Raw genomic sequence first — 24,272 nt, forward strand, 5'->3', positions numbered from 1 at the left:
ATTCCACTCAGGAAAATCAAAACAAATTGTTTCCTCTGGCATCAGATGGCAGCATGTTTCTGCATCCATTTGACCAATGTGATACCCAGATGAGCTCTTGCACCCTTTGCAGTCCACTGCCAGGGCAGAGTAACTTCCCTTTACCCTTCCTGAGTCTGGGTTATCTCTGGCATCAGGAGGCACTGCAGAGTAGCCAAGACATGGATAGGGAATAAGGGTTTCCTAGTGACCCATGAACAGTTCACACTGAAATGAAGACTTGTTTGATGTGTGCAAAGGAAAAATCAATTTTGTTTACTGGAAGAGATTAAATGGCTTTTTTTCAGTACAAACTGCTGACACAAAATGTACATTTTCTGACTCTTTATTCAGCTTTCATTCTGGAGAGAAAGTGTGAAAAACTGACATTTGCTTCCTTTGGAAATTATGACAAATATCCAAATACTGAAAACATAAGCTTTTCTCTTCCATCTTCAGTTTCTAGAAACCTGTTGGAGAAAAGCTTTGGTGAACATCCTGAGGAAGAGGGTTTTCCGCATTATCTCTGAGGTGCAAATGTATTACAAACATTCTGTTGATTATGATTGGCTGATGGGTATAATATAATCTGAGATTATCTTCCCTAGAAAATGCCAGTGAGTTATTCACTCCACCTGATAAAGCACAAATGCAGAGAGGAAGTGAAGTCACCAGAAGAAATTCTGAGCCACGGGGAAAAACCTTTTCACAAGTAACCCTTCAGCTACTCCTTTATCCATTGGATATTTTAGATGGGAATAAAGCACTAAATTATGTACCATAGTTTACTTTTCCTTATACTGGAGGACTAAGCAATAAACAAAACAAAATCAGTCCAAAATGTGGAATATCTTTAAGGTAAAAATAATAGGCTCTGTGACACCCAGAGTCCTGAGGTAGGAACTGGCTGCCTTCTGGGTGAAGCTGGATGGGGTAATGCCTTCCAGGACCTCCCAACATGTCTGCCTGGTGCTGGGAGACAGCTGGTCCAAAGAGAAATGGCTCTGAAACAGGTCCAGTGGAGACAGTGGTTCCTCAGCACTGTAGAGTTTTCTGTCCAAATGGAAAATAGATCCATAGTAACTCTGTGATTACTAAAGAAAAAAGATGAAATAAAACTAAATTGTCTGGAAATATCAGTTTTGAAAATCTGTTTCCTGTTCTTGAATACTCTAGATCTTCTAGTTCACCTCCTTCTCAGAGAGATTTCTGGATTTTGCTTACCACTTGTACTAAGAAAAGTCTTATGCACCATGGGGAAAGGGAATAAAGACTGACATTTGGTCATTAATCATTGTTAATTGATCAGTCATGTTGGGTAAGTAGCTCCTTTGCAAATTGGCACCTTGTCTGCTACAAGTGGATCCCTTGGTGATTGATAATGGGCCAAACACTGTTTAATATCTTCATAAATGGTCTGGATGATGGGATCAAATGTACCCTGTGAAGTTTGGTGATGATACCAAACTCAGTGGGGCAGTGGACACTTTAGAAGGGAGAACCACCCTGCAGGAAGACCTGGATAGGCTAACAGAGTAGGTGAACAAAAACCTTATGAAGTTCAACAGGGACAGGTATAAGGACTTGCACTTGGTTAAACATAATCCAGGAGTTAAATAATGCAGAAAATACATAATTAGACTGGAATCTACCAAGCTCGGGAGCATCCCTATGGAGAGAGACCTGAGTTTCCTGATGAAAAACAAGCTCAATAAGAATGAACAGCATGCTGCTATGGCAAAGAGAGACAGCAGGATGCTGGCTTGCATCAACAAGGGCATCACAAGCAGAGACAAAAATGTCATTATCCTACCCTACTCAGCACTTGTCACACCACTCTTGGAATACTGTGTTCAGTTTTAGCCTCCTTTTTTGTGTACAAAAAAGATGTGGATAGGCTAATGATCAAAGGACTGGGAAGCTGGTCATATGCAAAAAGACTGAGAGAACTGGGTTTATTCAGCCTTGAGAAAAGAAGGCTTAGGGGAGACCTTGTCACTGTGACCATTATTCAAAAGGTGGCTACAAAGGAGATGAAGACTTGCTTTTTATGAGGAGGAAAAGACAAGGGTTAAAGGGTACAAATTACTCCTGGGGAGATTCTGATTGGTCAGAAGAGGAAAATTTTTCACAATGAGAACAATCAGTCATTGGATAATCTCTCTAGGGAAGTGGTGGATTCCCCAATATTGGACACATTGAAGATTCAGCTAGACAGTGTGTTGGGCCAATTTGTCTAGACTGTGCTGTTGCCAAGAAAGGTTGAACAAGATGATCCTTCAGGTCCCTTCCAACCTGCTATCCTATGAATCTATGATTGTTATTAGTGTTTTCTGTAAATGCTCTTACTGAATTTTTCCCATATGAAATTTCACTGAAAATATTCACACTTCTTTCAGACTGAATATCCCTGCCCAGTGTCACTCTGAAGATCAGCTCACAGCATAATTCTAGCTTGAAGTTGAGGGTAGAGAAGTAATAACTTTCACTGCAGAACATTTCCAGAGCAAATAGGTGATTATGTAGTTTGTGTAAGATGATACTGGTTTAAACATGTCACAAATACAAAGAAGTGAAACATAACTTTTGCCAAAATCTTCACTCAGTTACCCTATAATGTGTACAAGTGCCAGATACTGCCACCACTCAGTCTTCTTAGCAATACAAAACAGCAACTTTCAGTGGTCCTCAACAAAGTTTGTTGATGTGAATGCAAAGTATTCTATAATATTTGAAGTAAAATAGTCACTTAAATTCTTTAATCTTTATTGTAGGTTTCTTTTTTTTTGAGCAGTGGCAAATGCGTGTGTTGTCCAAGATTGACCAATTGGCATGAGTGAACGGACCTGTTCAGGAAAATGAGTGGGAACAAAATACTAATTGAAACAGCTCATGCTTTTTGGGAGTTACTCAGAAGTGAAACTGTGCTATTCCAAGCAGATGAGCAATGCCTGGACATCATCATCATGGCTAGGCTTCATGAACAAAGATTTGAGAAGGGCTTTACCCACACTTGCTGCAAGTGTGCTGGTGGCTAAAAAGGCCGATATGGGATAGGCAAGTCTGGTCACAAAAGGCACAGTGGAATGCCTGGACATACCTCTGTGTACATCCCACACATACTTCAGGAAGGGTCTGCCTACCCGCAACATATTTCATCAGCCCAGACCCAAGCAATTTCTTCTTCTTTTGATGAAAAATAAGCTAGTAATGCATCATTCCTAGGTAAGAACTGTCATATGTTCCAGGGACAACTGTGACCTCTCTGTATCTACTGTGTGTATGTTACCACTGGCTCCTACCCCGGCCCTAAGCTCAGCTCAACAAGACAATTCTTGCTCTGCTGTGCCCATGTAATCCACAGTACTGTCTCATGAGTTGCTTGAATTAGACCAAAGACAGACAGCTGTCTTCCAGAATATTTAATTTTCCTTTGTCTTAATTAAAGATGAGAGTGAACCACTATGCCTATTATCTCTCTGATGGAATACTGATGTGTGGGACAGGCCTGACAGTCTGCTTGGGCCTTCCTGTGGTGCATGGTCTTTCCACTGTCTTTACCCAATACTATTGGGAGATATTTTCCAGTGCCAACAGTGCAAGAACCATCCTTTTTTCTCAGTGAAAAACATCAATGATTTGTTTGTTCAGGGGACAATGTTCTTTAAAATGTTGGGTTAATGGTTGGACTGGATGATCTTAAAGGTCTCTTCCAACCTTAGCAATTCTGTGATTCTCTTTGTTATTAAAAACAGCTCATATCTGCAAATGCTTCTTCATAACTTGTCTCACATTCAAAAGGTGAGGATTAATTCTTGTTATTTCTTTGCAAGCTACTCTCAAAGGCTATCATCTCTCCAAGATGACAGCTTCTGCAGGAGATCCTCATATATATGCAGGAGCAGGATGGTTCCTCCTTTGGAACAGCTGATCATCATCTGCCTCCCTCTACTGATAGGCCAACCAGCATCACTCTTGATCTGGAGAAAAGGATAAATCCTTCAGAAAACAGTACTTGGCAATACCTACTGTTTACCTTCAAATCATTGATTTACACTGGGGCACTAAAGCATCTTCACCTCAGCAACCGAAGGTCACTATCAAGGTGTATTTCCACGGTGGTTAATCTGTTACAAAAAAAAGTCCTTAGATGAAAGGATTAACACTGGCAGCATTGATTATAATGAGTTCTACATAAACAGACATGTCTTTGTCTTTATGTTTGTGCACAATTCCTACTCAAGCAGTAATTTGGGGAAAAGAAGAGAAAAATTGTGTATATGGGGGTGACTATCACATACTTCTCGCTCCATTTACACCTTCCCACCCTAGTTACAGATACTTCTTAGTTTCTCTGAGCATCACAGGTCACTCTCGCGCACAGTGAAGGGGCAGAGAAGACTGTGTTTCTAGGAGAAAAATAAAGCAATATTAAAAAAACCTAACCAAACTAAATAAAACAAACAGTCAAACAACAAAATCCCAAATAAATTGTTAGAGCATTAGAAAAGGATAAAGAGCATTTTTCTTAAAAAAAAAGAACCAAACCAAACCAAACCAAACTAAACCAAAAACCAGAAAAAAAAGAGAGACAGAGAGAGAAAAGAAGAATTAGGGAATTATAAACCACTCAGCCCAACTCCAGTTCTTGAAAAAATGTTGGAAATATTAGCAAAGCATCTAAAGACGATACATAACAAGATAAAAAGCAGGATAACAAAATGAAAAAGGTTTTTCAGAAACAAACCTCATCAGACCAAACTAATCCCCTCCAATGGCAGAGTAACAAGGCTTGTCATTAGGAAATAGTTGAGCTAAAGTACAGCTTAGATAAGCAATAACAAGGTTATATTTAGGTTCAGTAAGATGTTATTGCCTTACATGGCATATTCTTGTATAAGGTGCAGAAATGCATTACAATATTAATGCAAGATTGGAAACCATTTTTAAAGGTTTTAGTGATCTCAGGGATAACTTGGGCTTTCTCAGGGGTGTGCTCTGGGTATAGGCTGATTCAATATTTTCATTACCACTGGTATAAGAACACCAGGTATGACAGGAGGGGGAGGCAGAGTGGAGCCTGGGGGCAGGATGTGGCAGCTGAATACAGGATCTTGGAGGCCCCAGTTTTGCCTCTAGAGAAATATAATGTCAAATTGGTGATAGCCGAGCAGGACTCCAGCAGTCCTGTCTGGCCACAAATGACAGCATGGCCACCTTCATCCTGTCATTTCCTAACTGCAGGAGTTTGCAGTTAATATGTCCCACTGAAATGACAGCCCATCCAAAAGTCCCAGATTTTATCACCTGCAGTATCTCATCCTACCAGTTTCTAAGGTGTCTAAGTGCCTAATAATTGCTACAGATGGTGGATGGGACAAAAAATGAGATTCTGGGGGAAGAGAAAACAGTGCAAATGCTGGAACAATCAGCACAGGAGGGTTTAAAATCAAGCTGTATAATGAGCTAGTTTTCAGTCTACTGGATCTTTCTGTAAGTGGTCAGTCTCCAACTTTCTAGTCATTTCAGAGAGATCTAAAGGCATCTGGGCAAAGGTGATGTGCTTTTAAGGAGGGATTTGAATGAAGAAAATGTTTCCACAGGGCATATGCAGAAGTTGGTAACCCCTTAGCAGCTTCCAGGGTTTAAATATTTTATGGACCATCTGTCTCATAGCTCAGGGTAAGAGCTGTGCAGACATTTTAAACATGCAGAAACCTACAGCTCTTCTTTGGTGAAAGAATAAACCATTATAAAGATCTAACACTGAGTATGCTCAGACCACATAATTTTAGAGCACAGAAGCAACAGGTTCACTGAATCTTCCTCTTCCCTATGGTTCTTTGGAGGAAACAATTACAAACAGACACAGAGAGGAATGAAATTTGCCCACATGGAAGGTAGAGAGCTATTAACATGCATTCTCAAACCTACTCACGCATGTTGTTTATTCATGGCTCAAGAAAGAAGATCAAAAGTCTACTCAGATAATAATAAATGTATATGTGCAAAAAATCTTAGCATACACTTGAGCATTTTCCAAATCCTGTTATTCTGTGCTAAAGGATTTTGTCAACAATTAGAGACAGTTCTCTCCACTGCTATCACCAGCTTTCTCTTTGGAGATGCTTCTTGTGTACTAAGGAAACAAATGGAGTTAAAACTCAACTTCTTGAACACCCCACTAAGGACACATTTGAAAACTTACCATCTTAATGGATGCATGTGAAGGAAAATGACAGTGTCATATGTTTCTTTCATAGCTACTTATTTCTAATTTTGAAGCAGCCCTTTCAAATTTGCCTGTTCCAAAGTTCACCAGTTTCCTTTTCCTCACCACACAGACTATTAGAAAGCATATCATTAGCAGGCCTGAATTACAGACAGGTCTAGAGAAATCAAGGCAGCTACATGGATTCCTACTGAGATCCAATCAGTGCTGGAAACTTTTTGGCCTCTGAGGAGAAGATCACAGTGCTGTGCTGTGTGACAAGTCTGAGTGCAGCACTGTGGAGGGGTGCGTGACACCTGCCATGGCTGTGGCATGCTGGGAGCACAGCAGATGGTCCATCAGATCTGTTTATTCCCAGTGTTCATAACTGTGTGCAATGCTCTGGCAGAGCCTGCTTCTGGGCAGCCAGGATGGAGGCTGTCTGCTTGCCCTGTCCTGGCTATGCTGAGATGTGCCAGAGGACAAGGGAGATGACACCTTCCCAGTGGGGTGAGTGTTTCAGGGAAAAACATCTGGACTCATAGGGTGGATAGCAGAGGGGAGTCTCTCTGCAAGGTGAAATATAAACCTGCAGTGCAAGTGGAGACCACGACTCCTGAGAGCATGATTTCACAGTTACTTTTATTAGAAAAGTAGAATAAATTTATGTAGGAATGCAGCACTGGAGGTCATCCAATCCCACCACCTCCTCACAGCAGCCCCAGCCTGCAATCTAGCTCAAGTTGCTCAGGGCCATGTCCAGCCGAATTCTGGGTGTTTTCAAGGATGGCAATTTCACAGCCTCACACAGTGATGTGTCCTTGTATTTCCGCTCCCTGTAAACATTACTTTCCTTACATCTCTTTTACATTTATCATGCTGCAGCTTTCGTCCCCTGCCTTGCTCACTACCACTGCACACCTCTGGCTCCATCTTCTCTCTACTGTAGCCCATTATGTTGTGGAAGACAGCAAGTACTACCTCCCCCTTTGCCTTCTCTTCCCCAGGCAGAAAAAGCCCTGGTCCTCCAGCCTCTTCCCTCTTGTCCTGGGCTCCAGCCCCCAGAGACCACCAACCATCCTGGAGAGATGACAAGGATGTAGGAGGATGAGGCATCTTTGGCAGCAGCATCATGCACTTTGATCAGGCAACTGGGAAACCACAGCCTGAGAAGAGAAGGAAGCAGACTCCAAGCCAAATTTTGGAAGTGATAGAAAGTAAAATCTCCTTGGGAGCCAGAGGGTCTTTATTGGAGAAAGATACTGATGCCAGGCTGGAAACAAACTCACTGCAGTGGCTCAGGGGACCCTACTACCTGTGTGTTCCCTTCCTGAAGCTGGAATTAACATCTGAGCAAGACACCCCCTTGGAGTAAGCCCAGACCTACTGTGGGGGCTGGCGGGAGCAAGGTCAATGCACAGCATGAAAGCAAAGAAGCAACTTAAAGGTGAAGGTCTGCTGAAACGCCACTTGGAAGGATTGGAGCAGCCACTGGACACAGTTGTACTTGATCTGTATTGGCACTTCTTCCAGAAAGCCACTGCTGAACTGTTCCAGGTAACCATAAGTGCCTTTCCTTTTTAAATATGGTAAGAAACAGAGCTCTGGCAGGGTAGAGAAAGATACAGCTTTCATTAGCTCTCAGCACTGCCATAGGAGGGACTCTGTGCTCTCTGTACTCCAGGGGGCATCATCAGAACATCAACAACCTATTGTGGTTTAAAATGCTTTTTAGAGAAATTAACTAAATATTTTAAATATATAAAAGTGTTTCTCTTCTAGAGAAACAAGCATACAGTGTTTCTAATTTAAATAATCAGTTGGGTTTGGACTACAGCCAGCCTGTTTCCAAGGGAATTCATGACACATGACAATTGTTAATACTGTCGATTTAATAAAAAATGAAACAGTATTATTAAGATCTTTCAATAATAATAATATTTTTAAAACCTCAAAGTAACTTGGACTTCAAAGTACTAAGATGCATAAGGTTGCAGACAAAACTACCAAATGGAAAGATTCCTGTCTTTCAGAATATCAGAGCACTGCCTACATGACCCCACTGTTTGCATAAAAAGAGTGCAACAACTTCATAGCCAACATATTCTGCTATCAAATATTGAAACAGTGTCTCAGCAAATTTGAGGATCATTTACGTGATTAGATGAAACTGTTGTATAGATGAGGGAAAAAAATCAGGTATCACATTGCATATAACATTGGAGATTGATATAGATTAGACTTTATTTACTTCTTTTTCCCCTCTTAGAAATGTCAGCAGGTGAAGGGCACTTTAAATTGCAAGACTAAATTGCTCTTAAATGAAGCCATGTTAAGTTAATTAGTTTTTTCTTTACTTTTCTCAGTAACTTTACTCAGAGCTGCACTTTTTAATTGTCATCTCACTTGCCTCTTGGTGCACGTATTATTCCTCTTCAGTATGAATATGTTCTAGGTAAGTCTCTGTAACCTCAGAGGTTGTTTGTTCACAGAGAAACAGGCTACAAGTGCCCAGCTGCTGCTATTTTAGCCTGTAAACAATTCAAACACATTTTTTAGCAGTCTGGATCAAAACTCATAATGAACTGCTCCACTTACCTTTGCACAGGTGAAAGCCAGCCACAGAGGAGAAAGAATGCAGAAGGCAGGGAGGAAAGGATTTGTGGCAGCTCCAACGGCCCTATATGCATGGAACTTTCCATGCTGTACCTACTGGTAGTTTAACATGTGCAGTCATATATGCTGGAAACACAGGAAAATAAATGCTTCCATTCATTCCTAAGCCAGAGAAAAATCCTACCAAAACATTTATCCCATTATTATAAAGCTTTTCTTTCTGAAAGATTCTACCTTGAAAATGTAGTATTAGAAAAGATATTTTCACTACGAGACAGACATTGAAGTGCTGGCCAATGTCCAGAGAAGAGCAACAAAGCTGGTGAATGGTCTGGGGCACAAGTCTTAGGAGGAGCAGTTGAAGGAGCTGGGAGTGTTTAGCCTGGAGAAAAGGGGAGATCTTATCACTCTCTACACTCTCTACAAACTACCTGAAAGTAGGTTGTATCATGGTTGATGGTTGGTCTCTTCTCCCAAGTAATAAGCAATAGGACAAGTAAAAGCAGCCTCAAGTTGCATCAGGAAAGGTTTAGACTGGGTATTAGGAAAAAATTCCTCATCAGGATTATCAAGCACTGGAACAGACTGCCCAGGGAAGTGGTGGAATCACCATTCCTGGAGGTATTTAGCAGACTTGTAGATCTGGCACTGAAGGACATGGTTTAGTGGTGGATTTGGCCATGCTGGGTTAATGATGACCTTAGGTGTATTTTCCAACCTAAATGATTCTGTGGTTCTATGAAGTATAGCACATTTTCTCCTAGAATTGCCTGCTTTCCAGAGGAATACTCCTCCTGGGTGGAAGGCATTCACCAGGGCGCTGACCTGTGAGATTTTCCAGTCCCTCAGTTACACCACGTTAGCACAGTGCCTGTGGTTGCCCTTCCATGGGTTCTGCAGGAGCACCCTTACAGAGGGATCATGTAAAATGCAGGTGGCCTGACCACATGGGTCCACCTCTGTGTGAAAGCATGTTCTGGTGTGCTGGCCTACCGCTGTCTTCCCTGCCTTTTGGCAGTATTTCCACCTTGTGCCAGCTCACACTTTTGGACCACAAGGCAACAGTTCATCCTTCAGTCCATTGCTGCATGAGGTACCAGGTGATAGCAATCTGGTGGAGGTGTGCTTGGTACCAGGGGCTCCTGAATGCCCATCTCTGCCATCATGCTGCCATCCCTAAAGCAACCCTCAGCCACTACAAACATCAGCACTGCATCTTCAATTTTAAGATAACTAGTGATGTTCCCAGTAATTGGCCAGTATTAATGCAATTTAGATAATTAAGAAATAGTGTAACATTTACAAAAAACCATGCCAAATGAAAGCTAATAAGTCTGGTGTAAAGGAAACAAAATATCTCTGTGCAAAATACTAAATTGATATGTGGCTGCAGCATGCATCCAGCTGTCTTTTCCTTAGGCTCATGACTAATATTATGTATATGTTTAATTTTACTCACTTCAGTACTTCTACTGTATGAAGTCATGCAGTTTACAGAAGTTAACGATGCATGTGGATTATTTGCTAGAGTGGGTAGTTGGATTCCCAGCAGAAGAATATGTAGAAATGCAGAAAAACTCCTATGGTTGTTCTAAGCAAAGGCAGAGTTTGGCCATGCATTTACAGCAGAAATCAGGTTCCTGCCCCAAAAAATTGTCTTCACTGTTTACTCTGCACCATTCCTAAAGTAATAATACTCGTCTGCCCTGGTTAATGTTTTCTAGAGGACATTTTGCTTTCATAATGCTATTTAACAGTATAAATAAGAGAGGGAGCTTCAGGGTAGTCCTGGTGAAGACAGCAGGATCCTTGGAAGCTGCTGTAAGTAGTGGTTTTTTTCCTTCCTATAGAGACTTCAAAAGTGTGTCCTCATGTTGCAGGCAATTGATTTTAAATCTTTTTATCTTGTATTGAAATCTGTCCTAGATAGGGGGGCTTTTATTGAGTCAGCAGGATATAAAGGACATAGGCATCACAACTGAGGCAATAAGTTGCTTACATATTGTCAGGTGGATGACAGGAGTAAGAATCTGAAAGCCAGAGCAGAGTGTCTAGTTGCCTTGCAGGAAAGAAAGGTGGTCTCTGGAGCCAGCAAATCCTAGAAGTGGGACTTTCCCTGATGTACCTCCTGCTAGAAGAAATAAGCTCTGCTCCATTAAAAGCCTGAGGGTGGATTCTTATAGCTGTGTTTTTTAATGTATTGGTGATTCTTTTGAAGTAATTCTGCTGATTTTTATACTGAAGGTCTAAAAGAAATACCTTTGCTTAGGGAATGTTATATCTATTACCTGCTTCCCTTTTAGATGAGGCATTATTGTGTTAATCATCTGATTACAGGACCTTTGAGAGGGAAGGAGAGAAAATCATGAATTTCACATGCTCAAGGGAGTGAAGATCACAGTGAGGTCAACATGTCCAATGAGCCAGAGACTGGGCTGTGGTCAGGTGTACACTGAAAAGTAGAAACTGAGAACCTGGTCTGATCTGTGCTTGCAGACAGAAAAAAATCTCCTCTGTACCACCTGACTGCCCTACTGACTGCACTCATTCTTTTTCATCTACCTTTTTATCCTCTGGCCTAAGTGATGCTTTATGCCTGCGTGTATTCAGTAACTCCGGTTCAACAGCAAATACTTGCAGTGGCCTGGTAGGAGAGTGAGAGCTCCTGTTCACATGTTTCCAGGTAAAAGGAGGCCTAGAAGTGGTTGATGCCACCCTCTGAGTGAGTTCTCCCATGCTAAGTTGACTTACAGAAGATAGAAAAAGCAGGAAAGGGCTCGATGAACAGTTACATACATTTCTGGAGGATAAAGTAAGCTTGCCTTCCATGTTTCTCCTGCAAAAAGATTTACTTTTAATTAAATACTCACAGCAGCTGGATTCTCTGAAGAATCCAATGCCCTTAGCTTATGTTTGCAATCTTTCCAGGTGCTTCAGGCATATAGGCATCAAAACTCTGAATGAGAAGTAAATGTCTAGATGATCTGTCTGGAATAGGCTTTCAGCATGTCCAGGTGCATATAATGAAGTATACAGAGAGCTTTCGGACCAGCCAGGAAAGCACATGTGAGTTTGTGGTGCTCCTTTGAAAAGGTGGTCCTAGACATCAGGATTTTGAGGTTATGTTCTCACATACAGATATGGCTAGTCAAGTCTTTCTTTTGTGTTTTTCTCTGTGCTTGGTGATTTTGTTGGATATGTTTCTGAGTAGCTGATATTAGTTCAGCAGATACTACTGGTGGTTGTGGTGCCATGCATTGTTGTGCATGGTGCCCCCAAAATGCAGCTTTCAGGAAACAAATTTCTCATATTCCCTCATACAGAAACAATCAGGAGGGTAGCAGCACCATCTGGTGAGCAAACAGCTTTTCTATTTCATGCCTGCATATGTTTTTGAGTAGTGCAAATTTTCATGCTTTCTGAAATGAGATCACCACGAGGACCCCTTATGGGAGAAATATGGGATGAATATTCATCTCCTGGAATATTACATGGGACTCTAAAGACAGAAAGTTGTCTTCAGAATTGTGTCTCCAAATCAAAGATAAAATCAGCCCCAAAATGGAAAATTAGCCATATCCACAAAGAAGCAAGTTCTGTCATTCAGAAAACTCTATCCAGCTCACTTCCAGGTTTTCTGGTGGAATTATTCTAGGGTAACTTCAGCTAAACCCAGTGTTGTCCATTTTCTTTCTGAGTTGCATGGTAAGTATGATCATATGGTAGGGAAGGGGTAATATATTCAGCAAGTGTTATCACCAAGTCTACTACAAATTGCTGAAAACACTGTCCTCCAAGTGTTGGCATGCTCTTGTTTGATTAAAAGCTCTTCTTTAAAGCAACCTATTCTTGAATACCACAAATACATTGTCATTGTAACACACACAAAGAGAAGAAAAGAGGCAGAACTAAACATGTTTCCTTCCAGGCTATTCAAGAAGTCAAAGTAGATTTGGAATTAGAATTGAAGTGCTTTTTGCCTTTATTGCTGTATTGATGGATGAATTTTCTGGAGATGATACAAGTAAACGTCTTAAAATAGAAAGCTTTCTGCAAATTTAGCTCCTCTAGATAGGGAATTCCTAAAAGGCTTTATAGTACAGGTTCTCAGATCTTTGTTTTCTAATAAATCATTAGCAAGTATGTTTTGTAGGAAAATCCTTCAATCATTAAGACCATATGAGAATCTGTATCTTCTGTTTCATGCTGAAAGGGTCTCTGATGTTAGTTCGTCACTGATCAACCACCTACTAACCTACAAGCCACAATAATATCATATGAAATACTAAGTATTAAGTATAAAAACAATCTCCAATGATATTCTAAAGGCTCAGAGGTTGTAAATTATGAAAGCACCTTTAAGTTTCAAAGGGACTAATGGAGTAGGCCAGTTGTGCCTTCAAGGCTTAAACAACAAAAAAAGATCTCTACAAACTGCAGCTCCAAGTCTCTTACAATCTTATGCTTTTAAAACCAACCATTATCAAGATTTTTGTGAGGACTGACTCATGATTCTTGATTGTTTGTGATTGGCCAGTACTGAGCAACAGATGGATGATTCAGATTCAGATTGTATTTAATTATCTGTTAATTCAGAGCTGTTATAAGAAGAAATTAATTCCATGAAAGTGCATAAATTAACTACAAGATGTGAACATGTCATAACTACATAGAGCAAAAATATCAGGATAGGGAAAATAGCCTTCAGAAAACTGTAACCAATATTTTACAGAACCCTTACAGAAAACGCATGCTATATCCATTAGCCATAATTTTGAGGTCCAGTCAGTTAAATACCCTGTCTACTTTACATTTCGAATAAATAGAAATTTGTAGTTTGAAATGTACATAGAAAAAAAATGTATCTGCTTTAGTTTGTAATAAATATTAAATGTGATGAGATAGAGAACAGGTGGCAACTTATATTTAAAGTGAAATGTTTCAGATTTTGGTATTCATGTTACTCTTAATAAATTATGACTGTAGCTGAGTAAATAGTTCATAGTAAATAATTTATCCAGAGATCCCTGATGCTTTTGTCTGGGAGTTGATTTCAAAGTCTGATGAATACATTGGCTCACTGATAGCAATTTTAAATATTCAGAACTGGAGCTCTTATGCTGAGTTACAAGTGGCTAGATATATTCAGAAGTATCATTTCAATGCCAAAATCAGAGGAGACCAAACTATAATTTAAAACTACTGTGCACAGTAATTGCAAATGTAGTTACCAAGAACCCTTATAGTTCTCAACACTTGCCAGTAGCACAGTAGATGTTATTGCAAATAGGCCTACTTTTTAGAATTACTTACAACAAACATGTAAATGTTTGACTATTTGATTATAGCTTGAAAATATTTTGTTATTCTTATGAGTCTAACTGTAAGTGGATATTCAGCTACTAATGCAAATTGTTCCCTCTGATGTTATAAAGAAAGCAGGACTGTAAGCATTGCACTTGTTGATGACAGTCAAGTTAAATCATGCCAGAGATGAAAGGTGCAATTGGTGTAATATGTCTCTCACAATTTCAGCAAATCTGGCTCATTATCTCCCTGAATCCTTTACAACACTTTTACCATTTCTTTGCCCTAGATTCCTCCTCTGAAATGAGGTCTATTTGGATATTCATATCCTCACTTCCAAGGTCCCTTTATAAGTGCTTACACAGTGCAGGGTATCAGCTATGCAATGAAATGTAGCTACCACAGTCAAGCATAACTCATTGATAAACATATTGCCCTTTGCCCAGTAGAGCATCTGATAAAAATAAGGCCTTGTTCATTTTTAATGACATTGACTGTTTTTGTTATGCTGAAAATGTTGATCCATGAAGAGACAACACATAGATTCAGGTTCTTATTTAAAGCATTATATTATTTCTATTCAGAAAATAAAAACAAAACAAAACAAAAAACTAGGGGAAAAAACCCAACCAAACCACCTATTTCTTAGAGAAGTAGGGGTTTGATTTGCTGTTGAAGAACAGCCACTGCTATTTCTCCTTTCTTGAAATAGGTTGCCTTATCATCTGACCAAATATTTATTTAAAGATCTCCTTCCTGCCTATTTTCTCAAATTCTATTTGAGAAAATAGGCAGGAAGAAGATCTTTCTAATGTTGCTCACTTGCAGGGATTTCCTCTTTCTTCCTTTACTCCCAAAACATCCAGACCTCTTCTATGATGACTTTTCCAGGAATTATTCAGACGATTAGCATCAGAAGCACAGTGGTACTGCAGCCTTGCAGTGATCAGCCATGGTGTGTTTTCTGGTGGGATATGCTCCATTCTCTGGCCTGCTGAGGGTGCTGTGTATTCAACTAATCCATGCTGAATTTTGTCTTTGCAGGTAAATAGGGTGGGGGTGGCAGAAAGAGTTGGCGGACACTTGTCAGGAGGCCTGGAAAAATAAAAATAAATTCTGGCAAGAATTGGAGAACATGGAAACTGAGGACAAAAGAAAGAGATAAGATGTTTCATTCAGTGGTAATGACAGAATAACTATTTCTACTTATTTAACTTACTTAACTTAGTAATATCTTCTCCCTTTTTTTCATAGGATTTTAATACAAGAAGATGAAGGCCACATTCTGCCTAAGTTTGCTACTGGCTGGGTTTCATGCTGTTGCCTGTAGTCAGCTCCCACCCAGTGCCCACAATGGACATGATCCACATGAACATGATCACCACATGCATCATGGAGGGGAAGCAATTGCTTGCCTCAAACTTGTGCCAAACAATGCTGACTTTGCATTCCATTTTTTTAAAGAGATTACACTGGAGGCACCTAATAAGAACATTTTCTTCTCTCCTGTAAGCATCTCCAGTGCATTGGCGATGCTGGCCCTAGGGGCTAGATCAGCCACTCAGACTCAGATTCTGGAAGGACTCGCCTTCAACCTTACAGAGATTCAGGAGAAAGAGATACATGAAGGCTTCCATAACCTAATCCACATGCTGAGCCATCCCGAGGGTGGGGTCCAGCTCAACATGGGGAATGCCATCTTTGTAACAGAGAAGCTGAAACCTCTAAAAAAGTTTTTAGATGATGCCAAAGCTCTGTATCAGCTGGAGGCTTTTGCCACTGATTTTAACAGTCCCACAGAAGCTGAAACGCAGATCAATGATTATATAGAGAGGAAAACACACGGGAAAATTACTAATTTGGTCAAGGACATGGATCCACAGACTATAATGTTTCTGGCTAGCTTTGTTTTCTTTAAAGGTGAGTCCTCTAGGGTTCGCATTCACACTACTCATTCTTATCAACATCCATAATGTCAGCTACCTCACTTGAAAACTGGTCTGGGAAAAATTTCAAATGCTCTTTGGTAGTGCCATACTGGAGGTGGAAGAGAGGTGACAGGACCCTGCTTGGCATGGGGACACAGCTGGAGCCCACACAGGCTTGGTTGTGTGACTGCTCCAGGAGCCATACTCCAAGCCACAGCCTCCTGTGCAGCCTGAGTGCGTGTTCATGGGTTTAACCGTAACTCCAACTGCCCCATGTTCTTCTAATTTTCAGTGAAGGCACAGAGACTCATAAAAGTATGCATGATTCAATGGCCTAATTTACTATATGTTCCTTTTTTTTCCCATGTCAGAGTCTTTTATATATACACTAGCATTTATATATGGAAGAAGCTAGTGATGAACAGAGAAGAACATTTTAAGGAACAAAGTGAAAACATTGTGCGTTTCTGATGTGGGTTAGATGATATGCTCTTAAACCAGATGTAACACATCTACAAATTGAGGCTTATGATTAAAATCAACAGAAATTAATGTACACAGTACATGAGTACACAGATGATGTTTACAGAAAGGCCACTTAGATCACCTAAATGGTACAAAGAAAATATCTAATTATTTCATTATTGGCATCTGAAAACATAAAGTGAAACTGGAATCCAATGCACTCTTTTGACCAGGGGAAAGATTTTTTCCTTACTGTGACACACATTGTAAAGTATTATGTTTGAAAGGTCTGTATTTAACATACGGAGGAATAGATGAATAATATTACTAGCTAAATAAAATTTAATCTATGATGGGACAGAACTTGGGATATTCAGTTAAATTCTCCTTCTTTGTATCAGGCAACTGGGAAAAGCCTTTCAAACCAGAGCATACCGAAGAAAGAGAGTTCTTTGTGGATGCTGAAACTACTGTGAAAGTCCCTATGATGTACCAAACGGGCAGATTTGACTTCTATTTTGATGAGGAGCTGTCATGCACTGTGGTACGACTGCATTATAATGGGAGTGCTACTGCATTTCTGGTTCTGCCAGCAAAAGGGAAAATTAATGAGTTAGAGCAAACACTGGAGAAGGAAATCATCCAGAAATGGTCAGACCATCTCTTCCAGAGGTAATCTTCTGCCAGTCAGCTAAAGTGGCACCTAAATTTATAGTATTTTTTTTTGGGGGGGGGGGAATGCAAATACTATGAAGTTGGTGATTCAGGGAAGTGAGTGACTTACTTTTGGCTTGTTTGCCCTAGCAGTAAAAATCTTGCAGCTGGTTGGTATTTAACTATTCTTTTGTTGATGCCTGAGTGACTTGCTGCTCTTCCAACCAGAGCAGAGAGCATCGTGATGGGCTTCCATGAGTCCTGAATGGCAAGCCTAGATTGGTGTTTCTAAAATACTGCGTTAACTCAGTGGAATGTTGGCAATTTTAAGGCAAGTCTTCCATATTGAGATTTCAGATAATGTGCTTTACTTCTCACATGTCACTGGCACACCATAATTCAGGCATAAGTCTAAACCTTAAATAATAACTTAAACAGTTTGTAGTAATGCATACATATATAATATGTCCTACATAAATATCTTCCTTACAAGAACAATACAGTGCTCAGCAGTCGTTAGAACAGGCAAGTGATTATTGTGGATGTCCTGATTTTCTGGCATTTTGTTTTGAAACTGTAAAAATCTAATGAGGTTCTGTTAGCTTCAGCTATTGACATTAACATCAGCTAACCCATTTTACAGCCTTGTTTGTCTGGGACAGAAGAGGCCTTAGCAACAGCAGATGAGTAATATCAGGCTAATACATGCTTAATTTACCAAGCTGTGCTCTGATTCACAACTAATAAAGCTGTGCAGTTCACACCCCTGTATACCAGTGTATCATCATAGAAATACCAGCACAGTTAGTGAAAACATAATGGGTAGCAAATTGGATATAAACTAATAATATGATACTTCAAATATCAAAAATAAACATTTATCATTCTCAGCTGCAATATCAGGAAAATATTTGTCTAAATGAATTTGTGGTGCAAGTTCATTCAACATAGGAATAAATTCTTCATGAAAGAAACTGCAAGAATCAAATGGCAATTTCTATTCTTCAGTTATGTTGAGGCCAGTGCTAATACACTTGGCTCCATCCTCTTCTAGTGCACTGGGCAGTACCACATAAAGGCTACAGCAGTGCAGTTTGGATCCCCTCTGTTTTGCTATTCAACCCAGGTTGTCTTTGGGCAAGACAACAAAAAGACTTGAACTACTGGTGCTATAGGTGATTTCGATGCTCTGAGGATCCCTGTACAGTATATGAAAAGAAATCCAACAGGAAGCACCCTAAGCAGGAGCTGCGTACAGATAGCTCACAGTCAAAGGCAAACTTGATCATGGCCAGCCCACAGGAGCAAGGCAATTAGAGGACATGGCATCCAAAAGTGCAGGCAGCAGGGCACAGACCTTTCCTGGAGCCATGCCGAATGCCACAGTTATGCCAAAAATACTTCTTTGCTTTGAAGTTCTGTGGTTTGCTATGCTTCTATGCAAGCAGACTTTGCCAGGATTTCACTTCAGCTCTCAACCTTCTTGAGCAATGTGGGCTGTCACCTCTGCCCCTCATCTTCTCTGCCTGTTAAGAGGGGCTCTTGGTATTGTCCTGCTTAGCAGAGTGCTCTCAAATTTCCTGAACCAAAACAGATAAACACTATTATGTTTACTATTATTATTATTAAGAATGATAGTGCTTTTATAACCAAGAGAAGCACTAGCAATTGAATTAGTGCTCATTGTACTTTCAGGGTACCAATGCCTGGGGCTTGGCACTCACAGGAATTACACAGCTTTCTCACCATCATTTATGTTAGTGAAAAATCCTTCTCAATCCCCTCTATGTTTGTTTTCTACCTAACAGCCTTATGAGCCTCTACTTCCCCAAATTTTCTATTTCTGGGAGCTATGAAATAAGTAACGCCCTTAGAAAGATGGGAATTGTGGATGTGTTCACCAACCAGGCAGATCTCTCTGGCATCACTGGAACCCCAGACCTGAAGATTTCCAAAGTAAGTCAGTGGCAGTTGGCCTTGCCCTTTCTTTCACAAACATGGAGGAAAAACCCTCCAGGAACACCAGCTAAATACAGCTCCCAGCTTCCCAGCTTGCCTGCAGGTGGGCTCACTCAGGTCTCAGCCTGCAAGCTTTACAAATTGATTTTGGCCCTTAGTGACACTGGAAATCAGATTAGATTTCTGCATGTCTAGTTTTTTCCAAGACTGGTATTGGGCCAAGAGTTTTTGGGCAGTATCTGAAACATGAGAGGAACATTAAACTATGGGTACTCAAGAGGAACAACTAACGCTTCCAGGCACACTACAGACTGTTCTTCCCACCCTGGAGACTCAGTTTTGGAGATGCAAATGCTTACAGGTGGAATCTTCATACTTCATCCAATCTTTTGGATTTTGGTTTTTTAGGGAATTTTTGTAGCTCCATCCTGGTCCTCATTTAAGCAGCCATGATTATAACAATTTAGCTCTTCTCCTTTTACTCAATTCCCCGTAGATGCCTCAAAGTAGGGCTGCTTTAAAAGGAGTCTGATTCATCCTTCAGGTGGCTGTTGACTGCCCATAATGACTGTATTTTCTTTTTTCCTAGGTTGTTCATAAGGCTTCTCTGGATGTTGATGAGAAAGGTACTGAGGCAGCAGCAGCAACTGCTGTTGAAATAATGGCAGTATCTCTTCCTCCAACCATTGAATTCAACCATCCCTTCCTCATGCTGATATTTGACAGAGATACAAACAGTACACTCTTTATAGGAAAAATAGTTAACCCCACTATCACTAGCTGAAATGACATATGGATTTTGTTTGCTATTACAGATTAAAGATGTGAAAATTAATGACATGATTTATTTCAATTTGCACTACTTGTATATTGTTCATTTTCAGGAATAGTTTTCATTTTATGCCATCACCAAAAACTATTGGTACTGACCATGACACTTGCTGAAAAGCAAAGAAGCAAAAAGTTTTAAATTCAGCTAGTAAAACAATTACTTGACTGAAGGTCAAGGAAAGACCTAAGATTTGCCAGCATTCAGAGAGAAACATTTTTATTGCAATGGAAGACTCCTGCTCTAATATGTGGTTGTCACACAGAATAGCAGATAAAAATATGAAATTCTTGAAAAAAAAAGCAGAAGTAGTTGTAATTCACCATAAGTAAGTAAACAAGAGATGGGACAACATTGCAGGGTCATGAGAAACTGAAGTTTCTAACAGAGACAGCACTGGGAATGTGAAAAGCTGTTTTCACCAAAAATCCTGCTTTCTGTGCCAGAATAATTTTTTCATTCTTGGTATTAATCTAGTAGTAAATTCTCCTGAGCTTCCTGCAGCTCAAAAGAGCAGGAAGATCAAATCTGCTTGAACCTGAAGATTTTCAGCCATATACTGCCAGTTTGACAGACCTAGATGGAGTAGCTCATTTCTCACACATGTATCACACATGAGAAGGAGGATGTAGCTGAATGGGAAGGTGAGGTATTTGGATGGCAATTACACAAGCTGAGATTTCTGGAAAACCTATAATGAGGCTCTAGAAAACTGTAGAGATTTCAAATGCTGTCCTTTTACAGCCAAAAAGGTAAGTAAGAAGCACTCAAAAACACATCTCCTGACCGAGGGAATGGTGACAGGCACCTACATAGAACATCGGGCAGCTGGAAGGCTGGCTGGTAACCACTTTCAATGGACATGCCTTGGCAACAGGTACCATAAAGAGTACCCCTTCTTTTCCTAAAGTTGTGGCATTTGGAAGGAGATGAAATGGTGTCCTGGCACTGGGAATAACTGGGAGCAGTCAAATGGCTTGAGAAGCTAACAGCCTCAACGAGGTCTTGTGTGCTCTCTGTGAAATTAAGAGTATGTGTGAATTTATTAGTCTGGTGCAAAGCACTGTCTTCCCTACTGCAGTCAAGAGGAAAGCCCCCTTTCTGCTCCATGTTCCTTGTAAATACCCCCTGTTGACTTTCATGAATGGTGCTTGATGGTGTTTTTTGACTAAATAGATAGTCTCGTCATAGACAAATATATGAACAACTCATAGCATCAATGGCAGGACAGCGTCAGAAATGTAGATACATCTCTGGTGCCTTCCCACACTCTCCTCCACCTGTTTGGGTGGCTTTCTAATTAACAAGGCACCCTGCCTGAGCTTGAAGGTTTCTTTTCTCCCTGAAATACAGCTGCAGGCTGCAGCCTCCATGGGATCAGTCTCAGCCGCTATCACTCCTACTGTTAATTGCTGCTAAGGAATGGGCATTCAGCAAAGCAACAGTGAAACGTTTAGGGAGGAGAGAGCTCAGACGTGAGATCTTTAGCTATGTATTGAATTCCCTAATGCTGTGCTAATTTGCACTGGTTGAAAAACTGTCATAATTGATTTTAGTGGAGTGATTCTCAGTTTACATCAAGAAATGTGGAAGAAACAGAGGCCACAAATGCAGTTATCTGTGCAAGACTGAATATTTCTCACTCCCTTTTAAGTAATTTTGCAGTGGATAAGGACATAAACATAGAAATACAGCATAGTAGGAAGAAAGTTGTCTCTGTGTGGTTCTGGGAGAGGTGTGAAGATGAAGGGAATCTCTCACATCAGCTAAATCAGCTTTTGCAGGCTGTTAATCCTTAATTCTGGAAAGAGATTCCCCCCTTTCCTACCCTTATTACTTTGGTGCTTTCACATATATCTGCCCCCTTCAGTAGCAGGATGCAGGAATTCTGTTTTCCTCACATATTCCAGGAAAAAAAGCCCACAGGGCAGTAGGAGGGAGGTACAGTAGCAGACATGCTGCCATGAAGAACTAGCACTGCACAGCTTGTGCTTCTCCTCTCACTTCAGCTCCTGTACAATCTCTCTGTGTTTGTAAAATATGTTGGGGAGGTTACAGAGACAGTGAGTGGTCTGGTATGTGTGTGCCAGCCATGGGAGAATAGAGTGGTGGTGATGAGTTGAGTCTGCCATTCCCAAGGGTATTTCCTGTCAATGTCAAGATCAGTGTCCAGGAGTCGTCTGCCAGACTTGCTTCATCAGGAAATAGCTCCTGGTGTATTGACATCATGCTGTGATTTTTCACTGCAGGATTTGCCAGAGACAGTGTCAAGATGAGGTAGGCACCACACTTAGCACAAAAGAGCAGCAGACAGCTTGCTCCCTGCCTACATCCATGCTGCGCTGTGCTATGTGTCCCATTCTCATCTCTCTCCCCCATCCACCAAGTCCTACTCTGCTAATCCTACTCTTGTTGCTGCAAGCAACAAAACAGATTTTCCCTATTCCACTCTTATCGTTTCCTCTCTCCACCAGCTCTTTTTCACAGCCTCCCACTCTCCCTCCTGCAGACTAACATTTTATCCCTCCCACCTGCTGGCACCGTTTGCTCATGCAGGACGTGATTGCTACCAGCTCAGCTTTGGTGCTGCTCCACCAGCAGATCCTCCTTCCCTCCTTCCCAAAAAATGGAGAACAAGAGGCAACAGGGCTCCCTGCCTTTGACAGACTGTCTTGAGGGTATTCACAGCAGAGCGAGGAAAGCTGGGCAGAAAGACAGGGTTGCTGGTCACTGAGTTATTGCCATTTAGTGTGATGGGCAATATGCCCATAAACAAGCCAGAGATGCATCTCGGAAGCAATTAATGACCGGATTCATTACCCATTGACACAGTTGACACAGCTATAGAGTGTGAGTGTGGAACTCATAGCTGTGCTTGTGGTGATCCCAGGTTTGGGCAACCTGCTTATCTGCTGGCCAGATGCCAAGCCCTGTTTGGCTGTAGTCCAACAGCCTCCAGGTCCTCTGTACACCATCCCAAGACTGCAGCAGCCTCCTGGGCTAACACATTGTTTGTGAAAGGAGGAGTTTGGGGTTTTGCTCTTTTCTTACCATCCCCCAAGACTGTACCTGGAGGGCGGGAATGAAAAGTCCCCTCACTTCCCACCCCACATCCTTCAGTCCCCTTACATAGATGAGTTAAAGAAGAAACTCCTCATTTACACTTCAGGCAGGTGTGATCTAATAGCTCTTGCTCAGCAGGAAGAAAGACATGGGTCAGTATAACCTCTAACTTCGCAAATACAGTAGTGTTGTTGCTTGTAACTCAGTGACCTGCTTTGTGTTAAACTAACGGCACAGGCCTTGGGTCTCTGCACTTGTCAGGCTTTGCTTGAACCTGGCCTGGCCTGCCTGGACTTTTGTTTTAGCTTTTTTGTTTGTGACAGTAATTACTCAGCAATCAGGTGCTGTTACCTAATTGGTTTAAATTTTTTCTCGGTTTTATAAGATTGTATGTATTTACATATCCATACACATATACATATTTCTGTAACCAGCAGATATTAAGAACAGTAGTTCTTTGGCATAGAATAAAGTGTCTATGGCCCTTTAATGAAAAGTGAAGGAGTGCAGACATGGTGGGATCATAGCAGGCATCTGGAGAGTACAGGCACAGGATGACACTGGACCAGAGCTATAAATATCTTGCCATGCTCAGTTACTGGTCAGCAAAGGATTGCAGACTTGGGAGCTGGGTGAAACCAGTCTGGGGCATAACTAGGAGAATGGAGACTGAGAAGACAGTGTGTGTAAAACACAGCACAGGCAGTAAGATGTGCTGTGAACCTATGAACCAATGAAGGAAAATCAAAGGCAATGATGTGAGGCAACGATCCCATGCTGGATCCAAAAACAAAATGGTAAAGCTGCCCTAGATGTCAGCTTTTGTGGTATTTGGAGCAGAAATACATCATGTGTTTACTCCAAAAGCAGCGTTGTAGCACAAGATGAGCTTCACAGAGTGATACCAGAGGTCCCTCTTCATAGTGCCTGGTTTGTGGCACATGAAGAATGGATGTTTTGGACAGAAAACAGCCCCCTCAAAGCACCCCTTTGTAGTCAATCAGTGAGCTCTGCCAGCTGCCAAATGCCTAAAACCTTGTGAAACAATGTGGGACAGAAGGCAAAAGTTGGGTCAAAGGGAAGAAGAGCAACTTGAGGCAAGCAGAGAGCCCTGGTGTCAGTCAGGTCCCCAACCTCCTCCAAAGACCTTCCCCTGGTTTTCCCTCCCATCTAGCCTGCTGCTGTGTGATGGACCACAGGACATTCAGCTCTTCCCCAGACC

General features: G+C 41.1%; 1 protein-coding gene across 3 annotated transcripts; it reads left to right on the plus strand.

Annotated features, from left to right (window-relative positions):
* Window positions 1-10,599: 10,599 nt before the first annotated feature.
* LOC139672888 (alpha-1-antiproteinase 2-like) lies at window positions 10,600-20,001 on the plus strand. 3 transcript variants are annotated; one of them, XM_071557606.1, is made up of 6 exons: window positions 10,625-10,666; window positions 11,183-11,528; window positions 15,407-16,072; window positions 16,947-17,217; window positions 19,008-19,155; window positions 19,748-20,001. In XM_071557606.1, the coding sequence occupies exons 3-6, from the start codon at window positions 15,424-15,426 to the stop codon at window positions 19,940-19,942; spliced, it is 1,263 nt and encodes a 420-aa protein (XP_071413707.1). In that variant the 5' UTR covers window positions 10,625-10,666; window positions 11,183-11,528; window positions 15,407-15,423; the 3' UTR covers window positions 19,943-20,001. The 3 variants fall into 3 exon arrangements, with proteins under 3 accessions (XP_071413706.1, XP_071413707.1, XP_071413709.1); XM_071557608.1 differs by lacking the exon at window positions 11,183-11,528 and adding an exon at window positions 15,044-15,196 and having other exon boundaries at window positions 10,648-10,666; XM_071557605.1 differs by lacking the exon at window positions 11,183-11,528 and having other exon boundaries at window positions 10,600-10,666.
* Window positions 20,002-24,272: the final 4,271 nt, after the last annotated feature.

The sequence above is a fragment of the Pithys albifrons genome, chromosome 6 (genome assembly GCF_047495875.1).
Source record: "Pithys albifrons albifrons isolate INPA30051 chromosome 6, PitAlb_v1, whole genome shotgun sequence".
NCBI lineage: Eukaryota > Metazoa > Chordata > Aves > Passeriformes > Thamnophilidae > Pithys > Pithys albifrons.

What these genes read in the sequence shown, in the direction of transcription:
- LOC139672888 (XM_071557605.1), top strand. Translation starts at nt 15,424, where the DNA reads ATGAAGGCCACATTCTGCCTAAGTTTGCTACTGGCTGGGTTTCATGCT. An exon ending in TCAGACCATCTCTTCCAGAG is followed by an intron (nt 17,218 to 19,007) that starts GTAATCTTCTGC and finishes TCTACCTAACAG; the next exon opens with CCTTATGAGCCTCTACTTCC. An exon ending in CAGACCTGAAGATTTCCAAA is followed by an intron (nt 19,156 to 19,747) that starts GTAAGTCAGTGG and finishes CTTTTTTCCTAG; the next exon opens with GTTGTTCATAAGGCTTCTCT.